The 23,684-nt window shown below is 51.4% G+C and overlaps 1 protein-coding gene across 3 annotated transcripts in view; it reads right to left on the bottom strand.

Moving 5' to 3' along the window:
- Positions 1-21,844, bottom strand: part of LOC138373955 (liver carboxylesterase 1-like) — a 36,005-nt gene extending 14,161 nt beyond the window's left edge. Inside the window, exons 1-10 of one of the 3 annotated variants that reach the window (XM_069456635.1) lie at positions 21,633-21,844; positions 17,854-18,061; positions 15,152-15,296; positions 12,603-12,736; positions 10,127-10,280; positions 8,223-8,330; positions 5,644-5,748; positions 3,444-3,482; positions 825-965; positions 389-391 (exon numbers count right to left, since the gene is read on the bottom strand). In XM_069456635.1, the coding sequence (XP_069312736.1) occupies positions 389-391; positions 825-965; positions 3,444-3,482; positions 5,644-5,748; positions 8,223-8,330; positions 10,127-10,280; positions 12,603-12,736; positions 15,152-15,296; positions 17,854-18,061; positions 21,633-21,684 (1,089 nt within the window). In that variant the 5' untranslated portion in view covers positions 21,685-21,844. The remainder of the gene's footprint in view (positions 1-388; positions 392-824; positions 966-3,443; positions 3,483-5,643; positions 5,749-8,222; positions 8,331-10,126; positions 10,281-12,602; positions 12,737-15,151; positions 15,297-17,853; positions 18,062-21,632) is intronic. The other 2 variants (XM_069456634.1, XM_069456633.1) reach the window with 2 other exon arrangements.
- Positions 21,845-23,684: the final 1,840 nt, after the last annotated feature.

The following is a 23,684-nucleotide window of genomic DNA, read 5'->3' as shown; positions in this document are numbered from 1 at the left end:
AGGGAGATACCCCTGGGCCTCCCTCCCAGTCCTGTGAGAAGATTACAGCCTCACTTCAGGGAGGGCCTCGCTGCCATTCACACCCCTGGCTCCTGTTTCTCCTCCAGGGGAGGGTGGACTCACAGATCCAGGTGGTCTGGCCTCACAGACTAACCAGCCCCAACTCCGCACCCCACCGTGCTTTCCCTCAGCACAGCCCAGGCTTCAGAACATCTCCAGCCTTTGTTTCAGGGATTTGGGGCCCGTCCACACTGGACAATTCCCTGTTGCAATGGTGTTTCTGGATAAAACCTGTCCTCCTGCTCTAACTGGACTTGGCTTTGTTATCTTGGACAGGAAGGAAGGTCTTGCTGCGCATTTAGAGTCAATCAACTCAAGGAGAACCGACCTGCTCTGAATCTCTCCAGAGAGATGACTGAGAGCGTGCGTGGCGATTTATGGGGGAACTGCGCACCGGGCCCAAGGTGAGAAGCTGCCAGGCCCAGGCCTGACTCGCCTCAACGCCTGAGCTCCTTCCCCGTTCCAGGCTCCTCCGTTTCCCATCTGCACAACCGTTACCTCCTCAGGCCCTCCGGGCACGGACACCGCAGGATTCTCTCATTGGAAGACGATCAAAGAGTGTTGGGGAGAAGGGTTCCCAGGGCCATGCCACCCCGGTCACAGCTGGGCCATCCCAGATGTTTCCATGGAAATGACAACTTGTGAGGGAGGGGACAGCTGCCCTGGACTCAGATGGGGACTTGGAGAAGGAGGACGTCTGGGGCGGGAGCAGGGAGGGCTGACTGGGGAGAGCGCTGAGTCTGTCTGAGGCTGCACGTGCTCACCGTTGGAAGGATCCAGCCAAACTCTTGCTTGTTGATGCCGACAACATAGGGGACAGCGTTGAAATTCTTCTCGGCCAGAATCTCTTCAGGGTTTTTGGGCAGCAGCACTCCGTCCACCACCGTGGGCAGGAAGGGGTGACTCTGGGGAAGAGACAGGACAGCGTCTGAGCCTCCCCTCCCCAGACAGCACCCCCGTCCCCCACCTGCCTGCCTGAGGGCGAGAGCAACACATGGGCCTGTGTGGCCCCAGGCAGTGGCCACAGAAGCTCAGGGTCCTGACCAAGGGGGCAAAGTCTGTGTGACCCCAGAGAGGAGGACTTCAACCAGGGGCTGGCAGTGGCAAGGTCACCAGGGGGAGACCCGAAATGTCACTCAGCGTAAATACATGTATTCTATATATAGTTTTGTGTGTTTCCACGGAAGGGTGTCTGTCTCTGTAAGTCTCTCTGCGGGAGACCCTCGTCATTCACGGCAGCCATGCTGGGTTCTACAGCGCTGCCCTGAGCGCCGGCCACGCCAGTGCCGAGTCGCCACTGGGAGGGGAAATACAGCGTCAGGTCCTGGGAGCCTCCAGACACAATATATTCAGGGACCTTATTTTATGCATGAGTTTCTGTTTGGAGACATTTCATGTAATAGATACTTCTTTAAAGAACTACTTTTATATAGTATTTATTTGTAATAAACACCATCCAGGAAGGCCTTCACGTTTTCCTCACCCTGGATCCCATGGCTGTAAATATTTTTGGTTTCCGCCCCACAGCAGTGCCGTCCACTGTGCTTTCTACAAAATCCTTCATCGTCTCCTGAGTCTGTAGTTGTAGCTGCTTTTCCGTCCTTGCCGTAGCTCATCACACACTGCAGATTCTACCACTGTCCACACTGGCCTCAGGTGTGGACGGGCACCTTTCCTCCCCTTCCTCCCGGGTGTGCTGTACTGTTCATTGACTCTGATCTCACGGCCAACAGCACTACGATTCATCGCTCAGCAAAGCTCGCCTGACACGGGTACTTTCCCCGTCACACACAGCGCAGCGTCCCTGGGCTTAGGAACATGAGACATCGCTGCAGCAGGACTCTGGGGGGCGTTTGAAACGGTCAGATCTCTAACTAACACAAAGAACAAAATGCAAAAATATAGCCCTAAATGGACTGTGAAAAGGACACTTGGAGGCCGGGCGCGGTGGCTCACGCCTGTAATCCTAGCACTGTGGGAGGGCGAGGTGGGTGGATCGCTCGAAGTCAGGAGTTTGAGACCAGCCTGAGCAAGAGCAAGACCCCGTCTCTACTAAAAATAGAAAGGAATTATCTGGCCAACTAAAAATATATATAGAAAAAATTAGCTGGGCATGGTGGCGCATGCCTGTAGTCCCAGCTACTCGAGAAGCTGAGGCAGGAGGATTGCTTGAGCCCAGGAGTTTGAGGTTGCTATGAGCTAGGCTGACGCCATGGCACTCTAGCCCGGGCAACAGAGCGAGACTCTGTCTCAAAAAAAAAAAAAAAAAAACCCTCTCTGAAGCCTCCCCTCTCACTCCAAATCAAAGTCCAAGTGCTTCAAGTGACCACCCCCACCCCCACCTCCCACCTCCCATTACCTCTTTAGCCTCCAGCCCGTCTGTCCCCTGGCTCCTTCCTCTCCAGCTCTGCAGACCAGCCTCCTGCCTCAGCGAGGACCAGCGCAGCAGCCGTCCCTGCCTGGACGGCCCCTCCAGTTTTCCTGACAGCTGCCTCCCCCCTCCGGAGCCCGGCTCAGATGCCACCTTCTCACTCAGCCTGTCCCTGACCCTGCTACGTAAATTCAAACCACCGGTGAGCTCCACCGCTTAACACCGCCCATCACCAACACACTGCATATTTCATTTGGTCTTTACTGTACACGGCCCCACTGGAATGGAAGGCTCTAAGGGGCAGGGATCTTGTGTGTGTCACTGCTACGTCCCCAGCTCCCGAGTCAGGTCCTGGCACGCGGGCAGTGCTTACAGAGCCTGAGCTGATTGGCTGCATGACTCATTCAATCCTCACAAGACCTGCTAGGGGAAAACTACTGTGATCTCCAGGGGGGGAGCAGAGAGGGCAGGACTGTGAGATGCTGCACAGGTGATGCCACCAGACCCTGGAGACCTGTTGGGGGGACAGCAGGAGAAGATGTGGAGGACACTATTGGAATGACCCACGTGCTGGGAGGAGGGGGTTCTCAGGACTGAGATTCCAGGCTCCCCCTGTATAGATGAACCTGTGGCCTCCCAGGGGATCTGTACCCTCAGGGAAGGCTCCTGTGACCTCTGCCTCCTGACAGTGGGAGGCTCCGGTCCAGCCTCCTCCCTCAGGGCCATGTTGGGCAGAGGAAAGGTGAATAAGAAGGGGGGTGGGTGAGACCGGGAGTCTCACATTTGATGCCTGGGAGCACTGGACTGTGAGTCCGGGGAACAGGTTCCAGTCCTGCCTCTGGTCCCCTGGCTGTGTTACCCCAGGCAAGTCACTGCCCCTTTCTGGGCCTCAGCACTATACACATGAGGAGTTATGGGGGTTCCACAAGGGAGAATTGTCTCATTCAGAGTCAACTGGAGCTTAAAGATCTTAAGAGTCAAAACCTTTAATCAGGAAATCAAAGGTCCTTACCTCTCTGGGGTCTCCAAGTAAATCAATAGCAAAAAATTTCTGTGGAGACAAAGGCAGAGGATGTGGGTGAGAAGCTTCCCGGGAGAAAGCTGATCTTTGTGGCTGTGCACCAGAGGTGTCGGGTTCTCCCTCCTGGTGCCACCCTGGCAGGGCCAAGAGGAAGTGGGCAGGACACCAGCTCTATGGGTGTGAGCACAGGGTGTGGGCGAACTTGAGGGAGGGGCAGGCACCAGCAAGGGAAGGACAGGCCCTGGGGACCCTGGCCAGGGTGGCAGGAGCTCTGGAGAGAAAGTCTGCTGTTGGTGACTGACCTGCCCGCCACCCATTTCTCCTTCTTGTTCCCCTGGCAATGACACCCCAATTTTGTTTGGGGGGACCTCCCACTTATCCTCTCTCACTCCATAAATTCAGGCATTTATATTCAACCTTGAGTGTTCTATCTCCCTGAACACAGATATTATTTCAGGGATGGGCACTTACCCATGTCAGTCCAACAGAGTGTACCCCAAAACTTTTGCTAGAACTATTGGCAAAGAGGGTTTCTAAGCAGGTAGGATATAAGTCCAGAGTGCTGTTGTCTTAAACCTCCCCAGGGGATAGATCTGCCTGAGAGTGAAGCCAACACAGAGGAGTGCAAAACGGAAGGATAGAGACAGGAAGATTCCCAATAACATCCGGATCCAGCCATGCCTGAAGCCATCTGCTCTTGGACTTTTCAGTAACCCAAGGATTCTGTTGCAACACATTTCTTTTTCTGCTCGAGGCAATTTGAGATGGGCTTTCTCATCTTGCATTAGAAAGTCCTGACTCATACAAGCTCCATGATGCTTCTCTTTGGTGTGTGTTCACCAAGATTGCAGTGATTGTCATGTTACACTGTAGCTAACAGGTCTGACTGGGATGCAGGAAGTGACCGGAAGGGGTTCCTCCATTATGGGTTTGTAGCCCCACCAGCCAAGTGTGTGTGTCTGTGTGAGTCAGTGTGAGTGTGAGTGTGTGTGTGTGTGTGTGTGTGTGTGTGTGAGCTTGGGGCAGTGGATCATCACGGAAGCACTTCCATAAGATCTCATAAAGTCTCAAAAGAGTGTCCTGGGATCGTAGGTCTGAATTTTCACAAAGTCACCAGCTAGTTCCTTATAAGCTGGGTCCTCTTATGCTACGTGAAGAATTGCTGAAATACTTGCCTATTTCCAGACATTAGAACCAGTTGTGCTTTAATTTTTTAAACATTTTTGTTCTCCATATTACAGCCTGATGAACCAGGACCCAACCCCCACAGACACACTGGACGCAACCCACAGACACGCAGGCAGAGCCCAGTGCTAGAGACGTGCCCTGGGCGTCCAGGAGTATCCCCAGGTCTGCAGGGTCCAGACGGGGAGTCCAGGCCTCAGGCCACTGCTGAGCTGACAACTCACACTCTTCTCCCAGCACGGGAATAGCTCCCATTGGCTCTAGATGCTGTATTCTCTGGGCGTTTGTTCTGTCGAGCTTCCCTGTGATGACAGATGGCTTCCACAGCCATCCATCAAGCCTCAGATGTCACCTTCTCTGTGACCCATCCCTGCTGGCTATAAGGAATGTTTTCCCTCTCTGTACTCTCACCATACTCAACCCACTAAGTATAGGGATAGTTACTTGTGAGCAGGTACCATGTCCAATCTGTGTTTGCATCACCTCCCCCACGTTCCCCCCATACAGTTAGCATGGATGGATGGATGGATGGATGGACAGACGGATGGAGTTGGTCAATACATGGAGTACGGGAGAACTGGATGGCTACATGGACAGATGGATGACAATTACCAGGCAGGTGATGGATGGATGGGTGGATGAATGGCTACCTAGATTCATAACTGAGTCCGAAAAATTTAGGATTTTGGTTCTCCCTGAGAATATGTAATGTTTAATTTCTTTAAAGTACATCTGAAACAAGAATGGAAAAATATTAAGTTTCCATAAAGTTGGAGAATTATTACATAATTTTTACTCATGTATTTTTGGACTTCTTTTGATATTTGAGGTATGTTTTAATAAAAAAGCAAAAAGGAAATTCACTGTTCAGATCCACAGAATCCCGAGAGGTGCAAAACTGTCCCAGGGAGTTTTTTCAGGGCAAGAGGACAGCGGAAAAGATGAAGCCCGGGGCCACAACTGCATGCGGGGGTGGGGGCGGGGGGACTAGCACGGACCCACTTACCATTTTCAGTGTAGCCTCCAGGAGCTCCTCCTCTGTCTTCTGGCGCAGGCAGTGAACCATGGCAGCCGAGGTGGTGGTTTTACACCCAGCAGCGACAGCAACTTGCTGCAAAGATCACAGGCAGCAAGAGCTCAAGAGCATTGTCCCTTCCCTCCGTCAAGGTAGAAAGATGTGTTCTGTCCCCAGACCACTTTGCAAGGCAGCAGGGGGGGGAGAAAGTACTCTAGACCAGACGTGTGGGTTCTGGGGCCCACAGAGTGCTGCCGCTGTGCCTAATCTGAAATGTGATATAAGCGGTAAGTACACAATCTGTGTGTTGCCTTATCTCTGCTAAAATGGGCATAATGATCTCAAAGCTGAGTGTCTCAAGAGAGGAGTTAAGGGTATGGAACCCTGAAACCCACCATCTGGTTTCTAAGTCTGACTTTTGCACACACTGGCCATTTGGCCTTGGTTTCTCCACCCTTAGATGGGCATAATGATCTCGCCTACCTTGTAAGATGAGCTAATACGTGGGAAGTGTGTAGGAGGGTCCCGTGTCTCCCACACACTGAAACGTGCAGAATTGCAGGAGGCCTGGATAAGGTGATTCGCACCAAGACACTTCAGAAAGTACCGAATGTGACTTAAACGGGGCCCTACAGGAAAATAGCGCGCGTCTGTCCTGAGGCACGGATGGTGCTTCTCAGTCAGTGGGGCGTCTGCGGCACAGCTAAGAGTTTCCACCTGCACAGTCACGTGCTGGAGTCCTGAGCAATAACCACACGTGACTCTCCAGGGCAGGGGTCAGACGTTTTCATTAAAGGGACAAACAGTCATATCTGAGGCTTTGTGGGCCATGTGGTCTCTGTTGCACCTTCTCAACTCTGCTACGGAAGGAAATTAAATGCGTTTCTCTGTGTTCCAATGAAACTTTCATTATGGACACTGAAATGTGAATTTCATACAGTTGTCACAGGTCTTGAAATATTCTTCTTCATTTATTTTCAATTATTTATATATGAAAAAAAGTCATTTTTAGGCCAAGGACCATACAAACATAGGCTCAGATGTGTCCTCCCCTGTCCTTAGCAAGCCACCAAGGAGCAACTGTTAATGCATGGAGAACCCCTGACCCCATCCCAGAACCTCTTCTCACCTTAAAAAATAAATGTAAGAAGAAAACCCCCCTGAGGGAGAGGCTCCCCTGAGCCTGTCTGGGACACTTGGGGGTGGTCTGCCCTGCACACCGTCACCCGGACTGTTCTGAGAGGAAGAGTTTGATGCACCACGGGGGGCATCTCAGCAAAGCCAGTGCTGCCGGCCTCTTTCTCTAAGTGATCTGCGATGGGGGTGGAAAGCTGTGAGTGTAGACATGAGTGTTTTCCAAACAGAAGAAAAGCTGGCCACTTTCTGGAACCACAGGCGAGTTCCCAAGCCCGAGGCCAGATGGGGCAGTCACAGGAACTGACAGCAGAGCTCGGCCAGAGAGGAAGGCCCAGATGCACCTAAGGCGGTCTCTGTGGTGGCAGGGCCATGGGGAGGGCGCAGGGTCCCAGAGCCTGGACAGTGTCTGCTGCAGAATCCCTGCTCAGAACTTACTTGGCAAATAGACCAACAGGAAGAGGAAAAGTGGGGAAAAGGGAGGCAGAGGGGAGAGAAGAGTAAGAATCAGAGAGACCTGGATTCCCTTCACTTTGCAATTTCTGGCTGTTTGTTCACAAAGCCCAGCCTCACCCCTGCCACTTCTGCTTCCTTGAAAAATAAAGTCCCCTTCTTGACTCAAGCCTGCCCCAGTGGCCACCTGTTGCTTATAAACAATGAATTCTGGAAAAAAATCTCTAAAATCATAAAAAATTCTTGGGTCTCCATTTCCTCCCCACCTGCTAATCAGCCCCTGAAGGCTAAGTTGCCCCAAACCAGCCCCCACAGCCCCACCCAAACCCTCCCTGCACCTCTCTGGCTCCAGTGGACCCTGCTCAGCAGCGCCACAATCTCTGGTCACCCCTTCCTCTCTTCCCACTGCTCTGCAGATAAACACAAAATCCTCCCCAGGGTCCTGTGCAGCAAGGCCCCTGCCAAAGTCCCCACCCTCAGTGTACCCTCAGCTGAGGGACCCTCAGTCCCCACTGCTCCCCCTGCTCTCTGCTCTGGCCACATCAGCCTTCTCTCACTCTCAAGATGCTTCTCCTGCCACAGGACATTTGCACATGCTGCGTCCTCTCCCTGGAATATTCTTTACTCTGTAAGCAAATTATTATTCATCTTTCTGATCCTCATTTATTGGTCACTTTTTAAGGAAGCCTTTCCTGATAACCTCTAAGGCGTATGGTCACGGGGAGTGCACATGGTCACAGTCCAGAGTCGCAAGCCTGACTTCCAGCTCTGCCCAGATCCCTTGCAGACCTTGGCACTTGGCTTCCATGCTCTGCTCTAGTTTGCCTGGCTGTACAATTGGGAGGTTGAGCAAGGGGTCTCCTTGCCCTTTCCGCTAAGCCACGGTCACTTAACTGACTCTATGAGAAAATCCGCTGGTTCCCAGGGCAGGAACGAACCCCGAGTATGTCGGGAGCACAGAGCCAAGCGTGTGGGAGACCTACCTTCGCCAGGGGCTTCATGTTGTCCTTTTTGAGCAGAGCAGAAGTGAGGGCCACACCACTCTCAGAAATGGCCCGGTGGAAGAGGTTCTTAGCCAGGGGAGATAAAACCTGGGAGGGGAGAAGACGGGAGGAGAGTTCATGCTCAGGGGAGGGTCCACCCACAGCTCTGCCCTGGCCCGGTCCCCAGGAGACCTTGGGGCTCAGAGGGCACCGGGGCTCCTCACCTGGCCTGGCCTGTTTCCCAGCCTCACCCTGGGCCCTGCCTGCCCCAGAGAACCTCATCAGGATGGAGCCAGAGCACAGAGCCGCGGACGGAACAGGAAGAGTGTGGCACGCACAGATCACAGCAGTCAAAAGCACAGAAAGACAGCTTGGCAGTTCCCAGCTGCCCGTTCTGCTTCAGCATTTCCACTACTCAGAATTTATCCCAACAAAAATGACCAGGGAGGCACACACAGACTTCTGAGAGTGTCCGTGCTGGTTATAGAATTGGAAATAAACCAAGGATCCAACACAACGAGATTGAGTAAATGACTTTTATGTTTTTGAAAGCTCTATCACCCTGGCTGGAGTACAGTGGCACCATTACAGCTCACCACAGCCTCCAACGCCTGGGCTCATTGTCCTCCCACCTCAGCCTCCCAAGGAGCTGGGACTACAGGTGCATGTCACCAAGCCTGGCTAATTATTTTGGTTTTTGTAGAGATGGGGTCTTGTTAGGCTCATCTTGAACTCTGGGCCTCAAGTGATCCTCCCACCTCTGCCTCCCAGGGTGATGGGATGACAGTCACTGTACCTGGCCGGACGCTTCATTCTTACCATGGAATACTATGCAATTATAAAAGGTCATATTATGGAGGAGGGTTTAATGTTTAGGGAAACATTTTTGTTGTACTATAATATTAAGGAAAACTTTTTTATAGAAAAAGAGACATATGATAGATAGATGGATAGAGGCTTGACAAGAGACCACAAAACTACATGTCAATATAGCAACAGTGACAACCCTGGGGAGTAGGATTGTGAATGGCTTTTTTCTTCTTTGGGAAGATCTGCATTTTTCCTTTCTCTCTACATCAAAAAACATAAAAGCATTTCCCCTAAGTATTCAACTAGGACACTAATATATGATTGACAAACACAGCAATGGGCTGACCCTCTGCTCAGCTCCGAGGCACCTGGAGCGCTCCTCACAGCTCCCAGCACCTTCCAACCTGCTTCCCCATCCCAGCTGCCCTCAGTGCCGCCCCAGCCCCATTCCCCACACTGGCAGGACATCTCGCGCCCCCAGACTGTGTCTGTGTCCCACTTCCCCCTGTCCCCTCCCTCCCTATCCTGTGTTCCATCTGTCTTTCCTCTCCCACCTCCCCCAGCCCACCTGGTCCCTGAAACACAGACATAGCTGCCTCCCTCTTGGGCATGGGGGGCCATCAGACCACCTCAGCAGAGGCTCCTGCCTGCTCTCAGTGCTCACGTCCCCTCAACACATAGATCTGCCTTTGAAACAAACAATGACCTCTGTCCAACTCTTGTCCTTGCCTCCACTTTTGTAATTCATACTCACCCCTACCTCCCAAAAGAGGTGAGCTGAGTCCTAGTGTTAAAATGAACAGGAAGGGAAGAGACAGCTCAACCAAGTAAGAAGAGAAGGACTGCCACCAGTGCAGCCTGGGGCACAAGATTCTTATGGCCCCAGGACATTAAGCTGAGCCTTGAGCTTCCTGGGAGCCAAGGAGAGTTTGGACGTTAGCTCTCCACAATGTGATGCTGGGCAATGAGTGGGGTCTGTTGCAAATCCAGGCCTTGTAAGCAAAGGTGCCTGTGGCTGGGCAGGCTGGTCTCTAAGTGGTCTCTTCAGCAGCCACATCAGCCTGGGGGTGGGGCCTGGTGCCAGGAACACTTACAAGAACAGAGACACTTTCACCTCCCGCTGACTCGCCAAAGATGGTCACAGAGCCTGGGTTCCCTCCAAAGTTGGCAATGTTGTCCTGGACCCAGCGCAGCGCAGCCACCTGGTCCAAGTGACCCCAGTTCCCCCGGCTGTGTTCGTCCCCTGTGCTGTGAGTAAGAGAACAGGTTGGGGTGGGCAGCACAGACGCCATGGCAGGGCTGTCAGGACTAGAGACAGGGCTTGGGGCTCCCGGTGAGCCTTCCAGAATAGGCTGGGCTCCCACACCCCTGAGACAGGGGCCTTCCCCTGCCTTCCATTCCCTTGCATTGTGCTGTTGTAGGGCTCTACATTCACTCATCTGGACATGATTTACTGAGCATCTACTATGTGCCCAGTGCTGTCGTAGGAGCTATAGCACATCTAAGAACAAAACAGGGAAAATTTCTGACACTGACCTCATAGTACAAACCACAAACAAACAAACAAACAAATACAGAATAAAATGTCAGGTAGTGAAAGTGCTTTGAGGGAAAATAAAATGGGGTGAGGGAAAAGGCAGGGGTGGGCAGTGGGTGCTACTTCAGATCACATGACCAGGGAAGGCCTCTGGGACGCTGTGGCATTTGAGTAGAAGCCTGAATGAAACAAGCATGTGAGCCTTGCAAATATCCAAAGACAACAATTCCAGGCAGAAGAAACAGCAAGTGCAAAGGCCCTGGGGCCCAGTGAGCACTGTGTGCATGTAGCAGGTGCAGCTGGAGAGGGCCCTGTGGGCCTGGGGAAGCACGTTGCATGTCATCCCAGGTAACGGGGGAAGCCACTGCAGGTTTGTGCAGAGGAATGACATGACTCAATCTATGCCTTTATGATCTCTCTGGCTACTGTGTGAATCAGTTGCAGCACAAAAGTCACAGAGTGACCAAGTGAGTGGCTGTGATAATAATCCAGGCCAGAGGCAGACAGGCTGATTAGGGTGAAGCAAGGGAGGGTGAGCAATGGGGGGACTCTGAGTACATCTCATGGGTGGAGCCAGGAGGATCAGCTGCCACCTGTGTGCGGGGTGTGGGGAAGAGAGAAGAGTCCAGGCTGCTCTCGTGGCCTTTATCCTGGGCGGGCAACTAGGAGGACGGAGCCTCCGGCAGCTGAGCAGGGGATGCTGGGAGAAGCAGGGGCGCCTCTGCCTGGGGAGGGCGTGGGAGTCCTGGCTCAGTGAGTCCCTCTGAAGAGTGAGGGGCCTAAGATAGCCTGTGGGGACAGAGGAGGTAGCTAGTGAGGGGCGTCTGGGATTAAAGGAGAAGTGGCCGAACCACAGGGCTCTGACAGTGCCCTGGGCATCAGTGGGAACTAGTGCAGAGGGACAGGGAGACACGCAGAGTCCCAAGGACAGGGACAAAGGAGGGACCCACAAAGGGGCTGAGAAGGAGCTGCCCACTGGGCGGGGGTGGCTGGACGCCAAGGGAAGGCAGCATGTCATGGAGGCATGAGGGACCGTCTGTGGCTGCTGCTGAAAGCTCAAAGGAGGGTTAGGCCCAGAGCACATGGAGGTCATGGGTGACCTCGACGGGAACAGCCTGGCAGCGTGGTCAGGGGAAAACCCGGCTGGCGTGAGTAGAGGACAGACAGGGAGGAGGCGACTGCAGACAGGACACGTAGCAGTTTTCCTGTAATGGGCAGCAGAGATGGGGCCGTAGGTGAAAGGGATGCGGAGTCTCAAGGAAGGTGAAACCTTGGTGACTGGCCGGGATGCCCACTGGCAGGCCCAGCACAGCCCGTCCTCCTGCTCCCTGGGTCCTCCCAGCAGTGAGCGGATCCCCTCCCCCACCCGCCCGTCACACCTCGGGGTCAGATGTTCTGGGTCAGGTGCACTCAGAAAAGGCTCACGGTCACTGTGCCCAGAAGGAAGCCTGCCTCCTGTCCCCACAGAGAAGCCTCTAGTCTTGACTGCTGCATGCGCCAGATTTCTAGCAAGATATGGGGTGAGTGTACCCCAACACTCCTCCAGGGAGGGTGGCCCACTGGGCTCAGATGCTCCAACAACCTCCCATCTCCAGCCACCCATTCCTTCTCCTACAAGCATTTGCTGTGCATCCTCTTTGACTCTGCCCCTCCCTTCCTTTTGCAGGAGAAGGAAAATGCGGGAACCGTTCACTGCTGAGAAAGGCTTGATGGCAGAATGTGTAGTATGCTGGGGCAGCACAGGTGAAAAGGAGATGAGTACTTCAGAGGAGGCAACATGTGGGCTGGGCCTTGCAGGGTGAATAGGAGTTTGTCATTCCAGGCAGAGGTCACAGCATATGCAAAAGCTCAGAAGCAAGTAGAGTTGTGGGGGTGAGGAACAAGAGTTAGGTGGGGCCCAATTAGGAAGGAATTTGAATGCCTTATTAAGGAACTTAGCAAAGGTCCTCTGAGGGCTGACAAGACCAAAGCAGGGTCCTAGTATCTCCTAGCTTTGGGGACAGCACTGAAGTGAGAACAGTCCAATATCTTACCTGAAGAATCCCCAGATGCCCAGACGGTACTGAATGGTCACCACCACCACGTTTTCATGGGCAGAGAGGGCCAGGCCATCATAGGTTGAGGCCCCGCCCACCACCAGACCACCTCCGTGGATCCACACCATCACCTGGACAGGGAGAAGCACCCCCACTGGTTATAGGAAGCAGAGGTGGGAAGGACTAAGAGGTTGTCTGGTTTGATCGCCTACTTCTTGGCCATGACTCAAGCAGGCCATTACCCAAAATCCACCAGTGCCCAGCAAGGTTCCAAAGGAAACGCCTCTCCTCCATGACCCTCCCAGCTAGAGCTGAGGCCACTGCCCCACTCCTCACACCCTGGCTGCCCCTGCCTTTCTCCTCAGCCCAAGTGCCACCTCCCAACCCCTCAGGCTATTGACTCTGAGCACATCACCATGGGAATAATAGCAAAGGCTAAGGATGCCCTGGTCTCCCTGACACTCCTGTCACCCTCATGCCTGGACCTTTCATGCTCCTCTAAGTACACATGGAGCAGCCCTTGCAGTGCAGCTTCGTCTCAGTTAACTCTTTTGTGGTGAGCTGAACTTCTCTGAGCATGAGCGGTTGTCTCAAGAAGCACACATGTCCCGATGGTCTCTCTTCCTAATACGCCTCCTTTCTGCCTCCCAAATCCTAGCCACCCTGCAAAGCCCAGCCTGGAATCCACCCTGTCCAGGAAGTCTTCAATCATTTGACTAACATTATCTAGGAACCTGCTATGTGCCAGGGACTGTGATAGGAACTGAGGATGAGAGTGTACACAACGATTCACAATTCATCGTTCTCACATTTAAAGAGCTCACATAACAGGGAAGCAGTGGGAGGGGCTAAAAAAATTATGCAGTATCAACAATGACACTGTTAATAAAATAAAAGAACTTATAAACTATGCACTAAGCACTAGGCACTTTAAAATAAACTGTCCATGAGGTAGGTACTAATACTGTCCCATTTGACAGACAGGAAAACTGAGGCACTTAACCTGCCCAAGGGCACACAGCCCAGTGGCAGAAGCAGGACTTGCCCAGGCAGTTGGTTCCAGAGTCCAGGTGCTGAGCTGCCCAGCACGCAGCAGCCAGTGGCCACAGCGCAGCAAGTCTGCTGTTAGGGTGGGCTACGATCCTCCCTCCCCCTCTACCCGAGGTTTCACAATTGCTTGTTCTTCATACTCAGCCAGGGGCCGAGATAAGCTGGGCAGTCGGCACTGAACACGCACACCTGATGACTCCCCTTTCAAAGATACAGAGAAGTTAAGAAATTGCCCAAGTGTCTCAGCTATTCAAAGGCAGAACCAGGGTTGAAGCCCAGACCCTGCAGTTCTGGATCCTGTGTCCGTACTAGAGGTTCTTCTGTCTGCAGGCTCCCACAGCCCCTCTGATCCCCGCCTCCCTCCTGGGGAGTGGCTGAGGTGACCGTCATCTCTGAGTGACGGCTGAGCCCACGGGCTGGTCTGCGGTAACATGCTGAAGTCAGCGTGTGTCTGTGCAGCCCGGAGGGCAGGATCCGTGGAATCGGTTTCAGGTTCCCCCTTTCCCCAACCCCCAAGTCTAACCCTGCATAGGGGGCACTGAGTACAAAGTAGAAGAATGAATGAATGAGGGAGTGAGTGAACATTTGTCCCCACTTCCTTGTGCCTTAGGAAGCACACTGAGGCCAACATATTATAGTCCCAAGTTTACAGACCTGCTCCCCCGCTTTTGGTACCAAGCCAGGGTGCTCCTGGGACACTGGCTGGGTGCTGACACCCTCCCCTGTCCACCCCAGGCATCGCCTCCTTTTCCAGCAAAACTCCCCTCCCCCACCCTTCAGCCTGCAGCTGGCAGCCTGCCCCATCTCTGGCCCTTATTTGGGAAATGCTGACTCGCTAAGTCACCAGCTTGTGCCAAAGACTATTAGGGAGGGAAATTAGCTACAATGTAATCCCAGAGAATTGGCCGAAGATAAAAGAAACTGGCTCTGGGATTGTTCCAGGTTCTGCTCCCATGCATTTGTCATGGGACAGTGAAGGTTTTCAAAGATGGATCTCAGTGTGTTGGGCCACCCACACACATGCTTGATGTCCTGCTCCATGTCAAAGAACACTGGTTTGAAGATCAAAAGACCTGAGCCAACTCTACCCTACTGTGTGACCTCCCCTTCCCACATCTGGGCCTCAGTTTCTCTAGCTGTAAAGGAAGTGCTGAGTTGTTGGCTTTTCTTTAAGACCCCTTCCAGCTCTAACACTATTGGAAATTATGTCTCAACTGCTCTGGGTATCAGAGTCTTAAACTACCAACTAAGAATAATCACTCTTGTCCTTCAGTGAGCATGAGAGAACTTGGGACAATTAAGATGTGCGTTATAGGTGTACAGCAAACTCCTCCGGTGGTTCCATGTCACTAGGGCAAACTGACATTGGAAACTTGTGTTTCCTGTGCAAACCCTGCGTTCCCTGAGAGTCCTGGCCTGTGCTTCACCCTCTGCCCATCTGCACCAGACGACTCCGTGGTTATGGAACGTCTGGGCCAGGGGTTCCCACGGCTTACCGGCAGCCTGCTTTTCTTGGTCAAGTCAGCAGGAGTGTAAATATTCAGGTACAGACAGTCTTCGGAAAACTTGAGAGGAATGTTCTCCTTTCTGTTGGTAATGAGTTCAGAGACCACCTGCCCTGCCACTGGGTCTTGGGAGCACCTGCGGAGGGGAGAAAGAGGAACCCCTGAGGTTCAACCAGACCTAAGCAAGGTGTCTCCTGGGGCTGGGCCGGGCCTTGATCTGGGAGGTTCAGCGTGTAATTGGACTGCCATTGCGAGACTCGAGATGCTGGAAGTGGGAGGAGGCATCTGGGGGTCCAGCTGGGGCCCTGGAACTCTCTAAGGCCTTTAAGGCCAAGCAGAGTGAGATGGCCTTGGCACCTCTCCCCTTCCCAGAGCCTTTGGGATGCCCTGGCTGAAGGAGAGGAGGCTGCAGAGACGCTGACCCACCCTGGGAGGTGACATTTCTTGCTATCTGTGGGCTGCGGATGGTGGGCTCCAGGGTGACCCTGTTCCTCCACCAGGTAAACATGTTCCAGTCCATGGAAGACTTCCATACACCATGAGAAGTCACTCAAGTGGCAGACATTTAGCGCCTGCAACAGGTCAGGCGTGAAACCTTTGAGGGACATCTATATTCTACTCCTGCCTCAGCCACTCATTTGCTGAGTAACGTTGGGTGAATTCCTTTCCTGCTCTGGGACCCAATCTGTCAGGTCTAAGTGAGAGGAGTGATTTCTAGAAGGGTCTTGCAGCTCTGACATGCCAAGGTTCCGCCATCAACTCATCCTCACCAAGTTCTGTTGGTTGCCCTGATGAAAGATCTCAAAGATCCAACGTTGATGAAAACTGGTAATATTTATTGAGTCTTCCATATGTGCCAGGCACTGTTTTAGTACTCTTTATGTACTAACTCGTTTAAGCCTCAGATCAGCCCCATGACATTGGTTCTATTATGATCTGCATTTTACAGATGAGAAAACTGAGGCACAGAGAGGTTAGCGAACCTGCCCAAGGTCACCTAACCAACAGACCCATGCTGTGTAGCACTCATATTTCCACGTAAATTATAAGCAACATTCCCAGATCTCAATGTACCCAGAAGGCAGCCATGGCAGCCTCTACTGTATATATGAGGAGTGAGGCACTCAGATGCCAGGAATGATGTAGCTGTCAAATGGCAAATTCGAAGTCAGTGAACATAGACTTCCTGATTTCCATCTAGGGAAATTTTTCCCCAGATCACCAAGAGCAAGGGGCAGGATACTCATAAAAAAGAAATTCAAATGTCAAAAAAGAGAAAAAGAGTTCAACTTCATTAGTATTCAGATAAATGCAAAATGAAGTATAAAATGATAGCTATCATCATTATTTTGCATATCAAATAGCCAAAAAAAAAACTAACCTTAAACTGTGGCATGAGTCTGGTGAATGGAGATTTTCATATATCAAAGAAAGGAGCATAGTTAGAACATTTCTGGAGTAAAATTGCTACTTTTGACTCAGAAATATTATTTCTCAAAATTTCTTCTAAAATATTAATGAACGTGCATAAAAATTTACATATAGAATGTTCATCAGAGTACTAATTGTATTATCAAAAATATCAAAACTAAATAACCCCAGATAAGAGATTGAGTAAATTAATTATGGTTTAATATCCAATGTAATGCAGCAATTAAATGTCACATTATGCAATTTAAGCCCATACAATGATATTCATGATATACTCATAAATGAGCAAAGCAGGCATCCAAGCTATTGGTATAGATGATGCCATTTTCAAGGGAGAAAGTATGCAACAGGTAAAGGACTGGGAAAACATCACCTAAAGTATTAACAGCAATTCTGAGTGGTACAAATGCACATGGTATTAATTTTCTTACCTTTCTTTCTCTGGATTTCCTAAATTTTCTATAAGAAATATGTTGAATTTGCAATCAGAAAATAAAACAGGGAATTTTTTTTTTTTAAGAGAAAGAAAAAGGAAAGGAAAGGAAAGAAGGCAGCCAGAGTCAGGATCCAGGAAATTGTCAGAAACGCTTTGCTGAGGACAAAAATAATGCCTGGGTTGATGCACGCAGGTGTCTGAGATGCCCTGGGCAGGGCAGCTGTGAGGCCGGCTGGAAGCTTGGGCTGTTTTGTCCAGCTTGGCCAGGCAGGCAGGACACACCAACCATTGCTCTGCTCGTGAATAAGTGCATAGACACACTTGGGAGTTGAGAGCTCAGCAAGTCAACACCTCATCCACACACCTCTCCTCACACCCGCTACCCACCAGCTGTGTCAAAGAGCAAGTCAGAAGAATTAATAGGATTATTACTTCTGATCATCTGCTCAAATGCTTTTTCTTCCAGAGCACTTATCACCTTCTAACAGAGCACATTATTCATTCAGTAATTTGCATATTATTCATAGTCTGTCTCCCTTTGCTAGATCGCAAGTTCCATGAAGCTAGGGATCTTTGTTTTGCTCATTAATGGATCCCAAAAACCTGGAACATGCCTGGCACCCAGTAGGTACTCAATAAATTTATGTGTTGAATAAAAGACTCTAGAATATTCTGAGAGTTCTGGAATGTTCTTAAGCTTCTACAGTGTTCTTAGGGATTCCAGAACAAAGTACAAGCCGATCAGGGGGTTGCCGGGACTCCATCCTGCATCACTCTGAGGCAATTATCCCCATGAAAGGAGCCCAAGCCAACCCCACCGGCTTACATGGGCGGGTAGGAGCTGGTGTTCTTCACAGAGCGCCAGGGCTCTGCAGGCTGTGGCGGAGCAAACCGCAGGGATCCGAGAGGCGGCTTGGCAAAGGGGACTCCCAGGAACACGGCCACAGGCTGTGCGAATCCTTCCAAGCGGACGTACTTCCCCAGGACTTTGCCATGCACGGTGGCCACCACAGGCGGCGAGGACGGGTGACCTGCTGGACATCGAGAGGAAATGAGGACACATCGGAGGAGAAAAGCTTGATCTGGATTTCAGGTGGGTTTTGCCACTTTCTAGGCGTGTGACCTTGAGGAAGTCACCTAAGCCCTCTGGGCCTCAGTTTCTCCCTATGTGCAAAAGGGGTGAGGGGTCACTGTCCTTCCCAGCTCACAGAGGGCTTTTAAGGAGCAAATTGGAACAGTTGGTGGAAAAGCACAGAGTGAAAAATAAATGGAAGGAGAGCTGCTGGGAAAATAGTCACTTGGTCTCCCTCTGAGAAGCCCCTGGAACATTCATCTATTTGGATCCTGCACTGAGCCGCGTGCAGGGGGACAGGGTGAACAGGAGGTGGCCCCTGTTCCCAGGAGCACCGAGCCTTGCAGGGAGAATGAGCCACATACACACTCGAGCCTAAATCCGGGAAGACAGTGGTGGTGTCCTGGGAGGGTACCTGTGAGGTGCTTCAGGAGGTACAAGAGGGGTGAGGCCATCCGACCGGTGGCACGTGGAGGGGCTGGGACCTGCAGCAGCAGGAGGACTGAATGAGGAGAGATGAAAGCAGGGAGTGGTGGGAACCGGAGAGGAGAGACTGTGCTGAGGCTCCGAGACAGCAAAATGCACAGCCTGCTGGGCACGGCCAGTGGCCCGTGGGCACCAGGTGGAGGCTACGGGGAGTGGAAAATAACCCTGGGATGAGAGAGTGCGGGTCAGGGAGGGCCTAGAATGCCAGGCTGAGGGCTGGGGCTTTATTTCATAGACAAATAAGCAGCAAGAGGTGTTCTGGAGGAAGGGACATAAGCTTGAGGAGGACTCTGCCGTGGCCCAGAGCAGGACGTCCAGAGGAGAGAGACTGGGGGGCAGAGTCCCGGCTGCTCCACTCTGCAGAGCAGACAGTTCTTCCCCCCCTGAGCTGACGTCCATGTCCCTGCAGCTTCCGCGTCAGTCCTGGTTCCACCTGCCATGGGACCAAGCTGACCTAATGTGATATTCCAGGGCAGGTGGCCTTTCAGACGCTTGCTCATGCCACCCCCTCCCAGTCCTGTCTGGCCTCAGTTACCTCCACTTCTCTGAGCATCCTTCCCAGGAAATTATTTCTAGCCTCTTGTCCTCCCCATTGAGCTGCTTTGGTTACAGACAAACATTCAACTTGTCTTTCCATGTGTGGCCAGAACAGAAAAGAATAATCCAGATTTGCTCTCATCAGAGAATATTCAATGACATTAGAAACTCCTTATGCAACACCTGGTTACAAAACAGTATCCATGTCTTATGTTATTAACAGCTGATCCTATTCTGTGGATATTTTAGATTGTTTTCTTTTGTCATTGTTGCTAATTATCACAAATAACGCTGAGATGAACTTCCCTGGAAGGCTGTTCGTTGACGTGCCAATGGGGGTGACATGGCAGGTGACTTCTTTTCTGTGCGATTTCCAAGTTTTCTGCACTGAACATAGATGTCTTTTTATAATTAGAAAACAATTTTTATGAAGAAATATAGCAACGTTTGTAAGGGATTCTGAAGGAATTGGTCCCTCACCAGGTGTGGGGGACATGGAAGGGAAGGAGATGAAAGAGCTGGCTTGTGAGGCTGGGTCCCCATTCAAACGGGGTCAGTGTAGGTGTCAGGGGGACATCCTGGCAGAGATGCCACAGGACGTGGGGTCTTCTAGACCGGAAGGAGGCTGGGTGAGGGGCAGGGTAGGACCATCCACCAGAGGGTGAGGTGCGCACCATGGATGTGGTGACTTCATCGAAGAGGCCAGTGTGAGAGAGAAGAGAAAGAACAAAAGAGAAAACTCAGGGACAGCTACAGCTGACACTGAGAACATGCATCAGAGTGAGGCCAGGAGAACGACAGGGCATCACGGAAGCCCAGGAGAGAGGAGGAAAGTAAAAGCAGAGAGGAGAGCACTGCGCCTGGGTTTGCGAGCTAAGTGACAACCTTCAGCCTGGATGAAGTGGACAGAAGCCAGAATGCCGAAAGCAGAAAGATGGGCGGGAGGCGTAAGCAAGAACGGGAACAGCAGCAGTTACCACTATGTTCTATGTGGCATGTACACAGTGGGCACTTGCTACATATGAGACACACACTCCAGTTCATTTAAATTAATCCTAGAAAAGCCTTGCGAGGTAGGCATCAACATGCCCATTTTACAGATGAGGAAACTAAGGAGGTGGAAGCAGCCTGTAAGAAATTCCTAAAGATGGACATGAATGGCGTTGCCTGGGGTAACCAGCGGTAAACGAATATTCCAGTCCAAATTTGTTTTCTTTCTTAATCTGCCCTTACACGCAGTTCCAGGCCTCTCTCTCATAATGTCTCCCCGCCACAAAGAAGACAGAACCCAGACAGGGCCTGGGCTGTCAGGGCTGATGGGGGGACCCCTGGCTCTGGATGCAGGAGCCAGAGATAGACTAGGGCGTGGTTATCCAGGTGACCCTGGGCAAGTGCATTCTGCTTTTGGAGTCTCAGCTTCTCCATCTATAAAATGGCACAGACGTAGCTCGAGGTCCCTCGCTGCCCCCTGTATTTCCCACGTCTGTTACTGTCTGTACTTTCATGCTTCGCCACCTGAGGCCTTGCTGGTTCTGGAGGAACTGCCCCTCCGGGGGTCCAACCATCCCAGAGCCCACACACCAACCACCTCCTTGATAGGTTTCCACACCCTGGGCCACCATCCACCTGCCCTAGTCACCCCAGAGCCAGGTACCAGATAACTAGGGACAGCCCCTGTGCCCCAAAGCCCCTGGAAATTACTCAGTAGCCAGTGCTAAGCCTGCTCTCTCTTCCAGGGAAAACGACAATAAAAGGCCTTGCCCATCCCCTGCCCCTCTTGACTGTTCTGGTGCTTCCCTTGTACCCCACTCCCACCCCAGTGTGACCCTGCTCCTGAGAACTGTGACACACTATCTTTTCAATGGCAACTGGCTTCCGATACATTGCCCTGACCATACCTCAAATTTTCTTTAATTCACCACATTCATAGACAACTACTTCAAGTATCTCCCTTCCTGCACTTCCTCTATACAGGCACTGTCCTAAGTGCTTTAGAAACAACCCATGTCATCCCCACAGTAGCCCGAAGTGGTAGGAGCGTCAGCACCCCTATTTCAGAGATGGAGTAACCGAAGTGCAGAAAAGCTAAGTACCTTACCCAGACACACACAGCTAGGACGTGCTGAGCCAGGATTCAAACCCAGGCGCTCTGGCTCCAGAGTCCTTGCTTTTAATATTCTGCTATGCTACTCTCCACGATGCAGCCATATCTGGAATAATCATCAAGGGGAATTAAGCTGAGCTCCAAATTCCTCATTAGCCCATCAGCCTCCTGCCTGTGGCGCATGCAGTGCAGCTGCGATCTCGGGGTGTTTCTCCTCCTCTGCCTCTCAGCACTGGCCGGGGCCAGCTGGTCTCCACTGCTCCAAGTCTAAGTTCAAGTCCAGAGGCGTGCACCTCCGCAGACCCAGACCTGTAGTGCCTTTCCCTTGTAGGCACCTCTGCCCACCTCGCCCCAGGACAAGGATTTCCAAATGCGCCCCCCATGTTTGCATTACAGAGGAACTCACCCCAGGCCTTGGAAGTGGCAACAGTTGCCAGGAACAGAGCATAGAGCCACATCGTGGAACTGCAGCAGCTCCCAGGATCTGTGAGCTGTCCAGGTCTAGGTGCTGCGCTGAGGGGATGTGCCTTTCCGTCCCCCAGCCTAGTCTGGCCCTGGAGTTCCCTCCACGCCAGCCCAAGGATCTAAGCAGGGATAAGAGAAAAGCTCTCTCCACTACCAAAGATCTGCCTGGACTTCTGTTGGAACCTCCAAGCCACGCCCCCCAGAGTTCAGCCTCTTTTATGTAAACACTCCAGCCTCTTTTATGTAAACTCTCCAATTACAGTTAGCCACAAACTTGCCAAGCAACTTGTTACATAAGGGTTTCTCCTTTGTGGGTCTCTAACCTTAGTGGGCTGGGAGCTTCCCAAAGTCAGGCACAAGTAGGCAAGGGGGAGCTTTGGTGTGGGGTCCCCAGAACAGGCTCAGAAATATTCATAGCAACTCAAAGCCCCACAGCTGCTCAGCTGGGCAGCTTAAGACACATCTTTTGGCTTCCTTGGGCTTGTATTTCATAGAGTTCTAGGCTCATTTCTGATACCTAAAGTTGCTTTACAAATTTTCTGCCAACTCATCCAGCCTCCTGTCACACGCTTCCAGGGTTAGGGAACTTGCTACCTTTCAAAGAAGGGATTTTTGGACAGAAGGTAAAAATGAACTTTATTTATCCACAGTCCCTGGATCCATCCATGTATCCATTCATTCTTTGAACATTTACCACAATGCCTCATACTTGGCTGGGTGTTATGGATACACAGGTAAACTCAAGACAGGCTTCATCTGGTCAAGGAGCTCACCATTAGTAGATAAGACAGACGTGTGGGGGGCTTGCAATGCATGTGAAAGCACCAAATTAGGGGGATACAAAGTGCTCTGTAAAGTCCCATTTACAAACTGCTCAGGACAAAAGGGAGATGCTCAGAGCCTCTTCCAAAGGATCATCAAATGTCCATCAATAGCGAATTTGTTAAATACACTCTGGTACCTGGCCAAGGAAATACCGTGTACTCACTCAAACCAGTGATGCACATGTCTATACACTGACAAGGAAAGACAGTCATGATCTACTGCGAAAGGGGCAAAAATAGGTGATAAAACTGTTGTGCCTGCTTTGGGAAACGGTTTGGCAGTTCCTGGAAAAGTTAAGCACAGAGTTACCGTATGACCCAGCAATTCCACTCCTCGGTATATTCTCAAGAAAACTGAAAATGTGTTCATACAAAAACTTATACTCAGATAGTACTATTATTCCTAATAGCCAAAAGAGGAAATAACCCAAATGCCCATCAACTGATGAATGCATAAATAAAATGAGGTCTATTCGCAGAGTGCAATGTTATTCATCCATAAAAAGAACATGCTACAGTACGCATAAAACTTACAAACATTATGCTAAGTGAAAGAAGCCAGGCACAAAAGATACATATTGTGTGATTGTTTTTTACAAGAAATTTCCAGAACAGACAAGTCCATGCAGACAGAGAGTAGATTAGTGGCTGCCAGGGGCTGGGGAAGAGGGAAATGAGGGGGATGCCGAGTGGCTGCTAACTGGCACCAGGTTTCTTTTTGGGGTCGTAAAAATGTTCTGGGATTAGATCGTGGTGATAGTTGCACAACCTTGTGAATATACTAAAAGCCACTGAACTGTACACTTTAAAAAGCAGAATTTTCGGCAGGGTCTGGGGAGGGGGAGGCAGCGCTATATCTGGCCATGAAGGTGGCAAGAAGCAGCCCCTCCAGCAGCCTAAGAAGCAGGCCAGGAAGACAACGAGGAAGACAGGTGTTCAAGCAGTAACAAAAAGAGGAGCAGAAGAAACTGGAGGACCTAAAGTGAAGTCTGCGGGGAAGGACCCCCCTGGCCACAAGCAGAATTAAAAAATCTGGTTTACCTAGCACTCTGGGAGGCCGAGGCAGGCGGATTGTTTGAGCTCAAGAGTTGGAGACCAGCCTGAGCAAGAGCGAGACCATGTCTCTACTAAAAGTAGAAAGAAATTATATGGCCAGCTAAAAATATATA

The sequence above is a fragment of the Eulemur rufifrons genome, chromosome 23 (genome assembly GCF_041146395.1).
Source record: "Eulemur rufifrons isolate Redbay chromosome 23, OSU_ERuf_1, whole genome shotgun sequence".
NCBI lineage: Eukaryota > Metazoa > Chordata > Mammalia > Primates > Lemuridae > Eulemur > Eulemur rufifrons.
The sequence above is the reverse complement of the archived record's forward strand: the minus strand, read 5'-3'. Positions and strand labels throughout refer to the sequence as shown.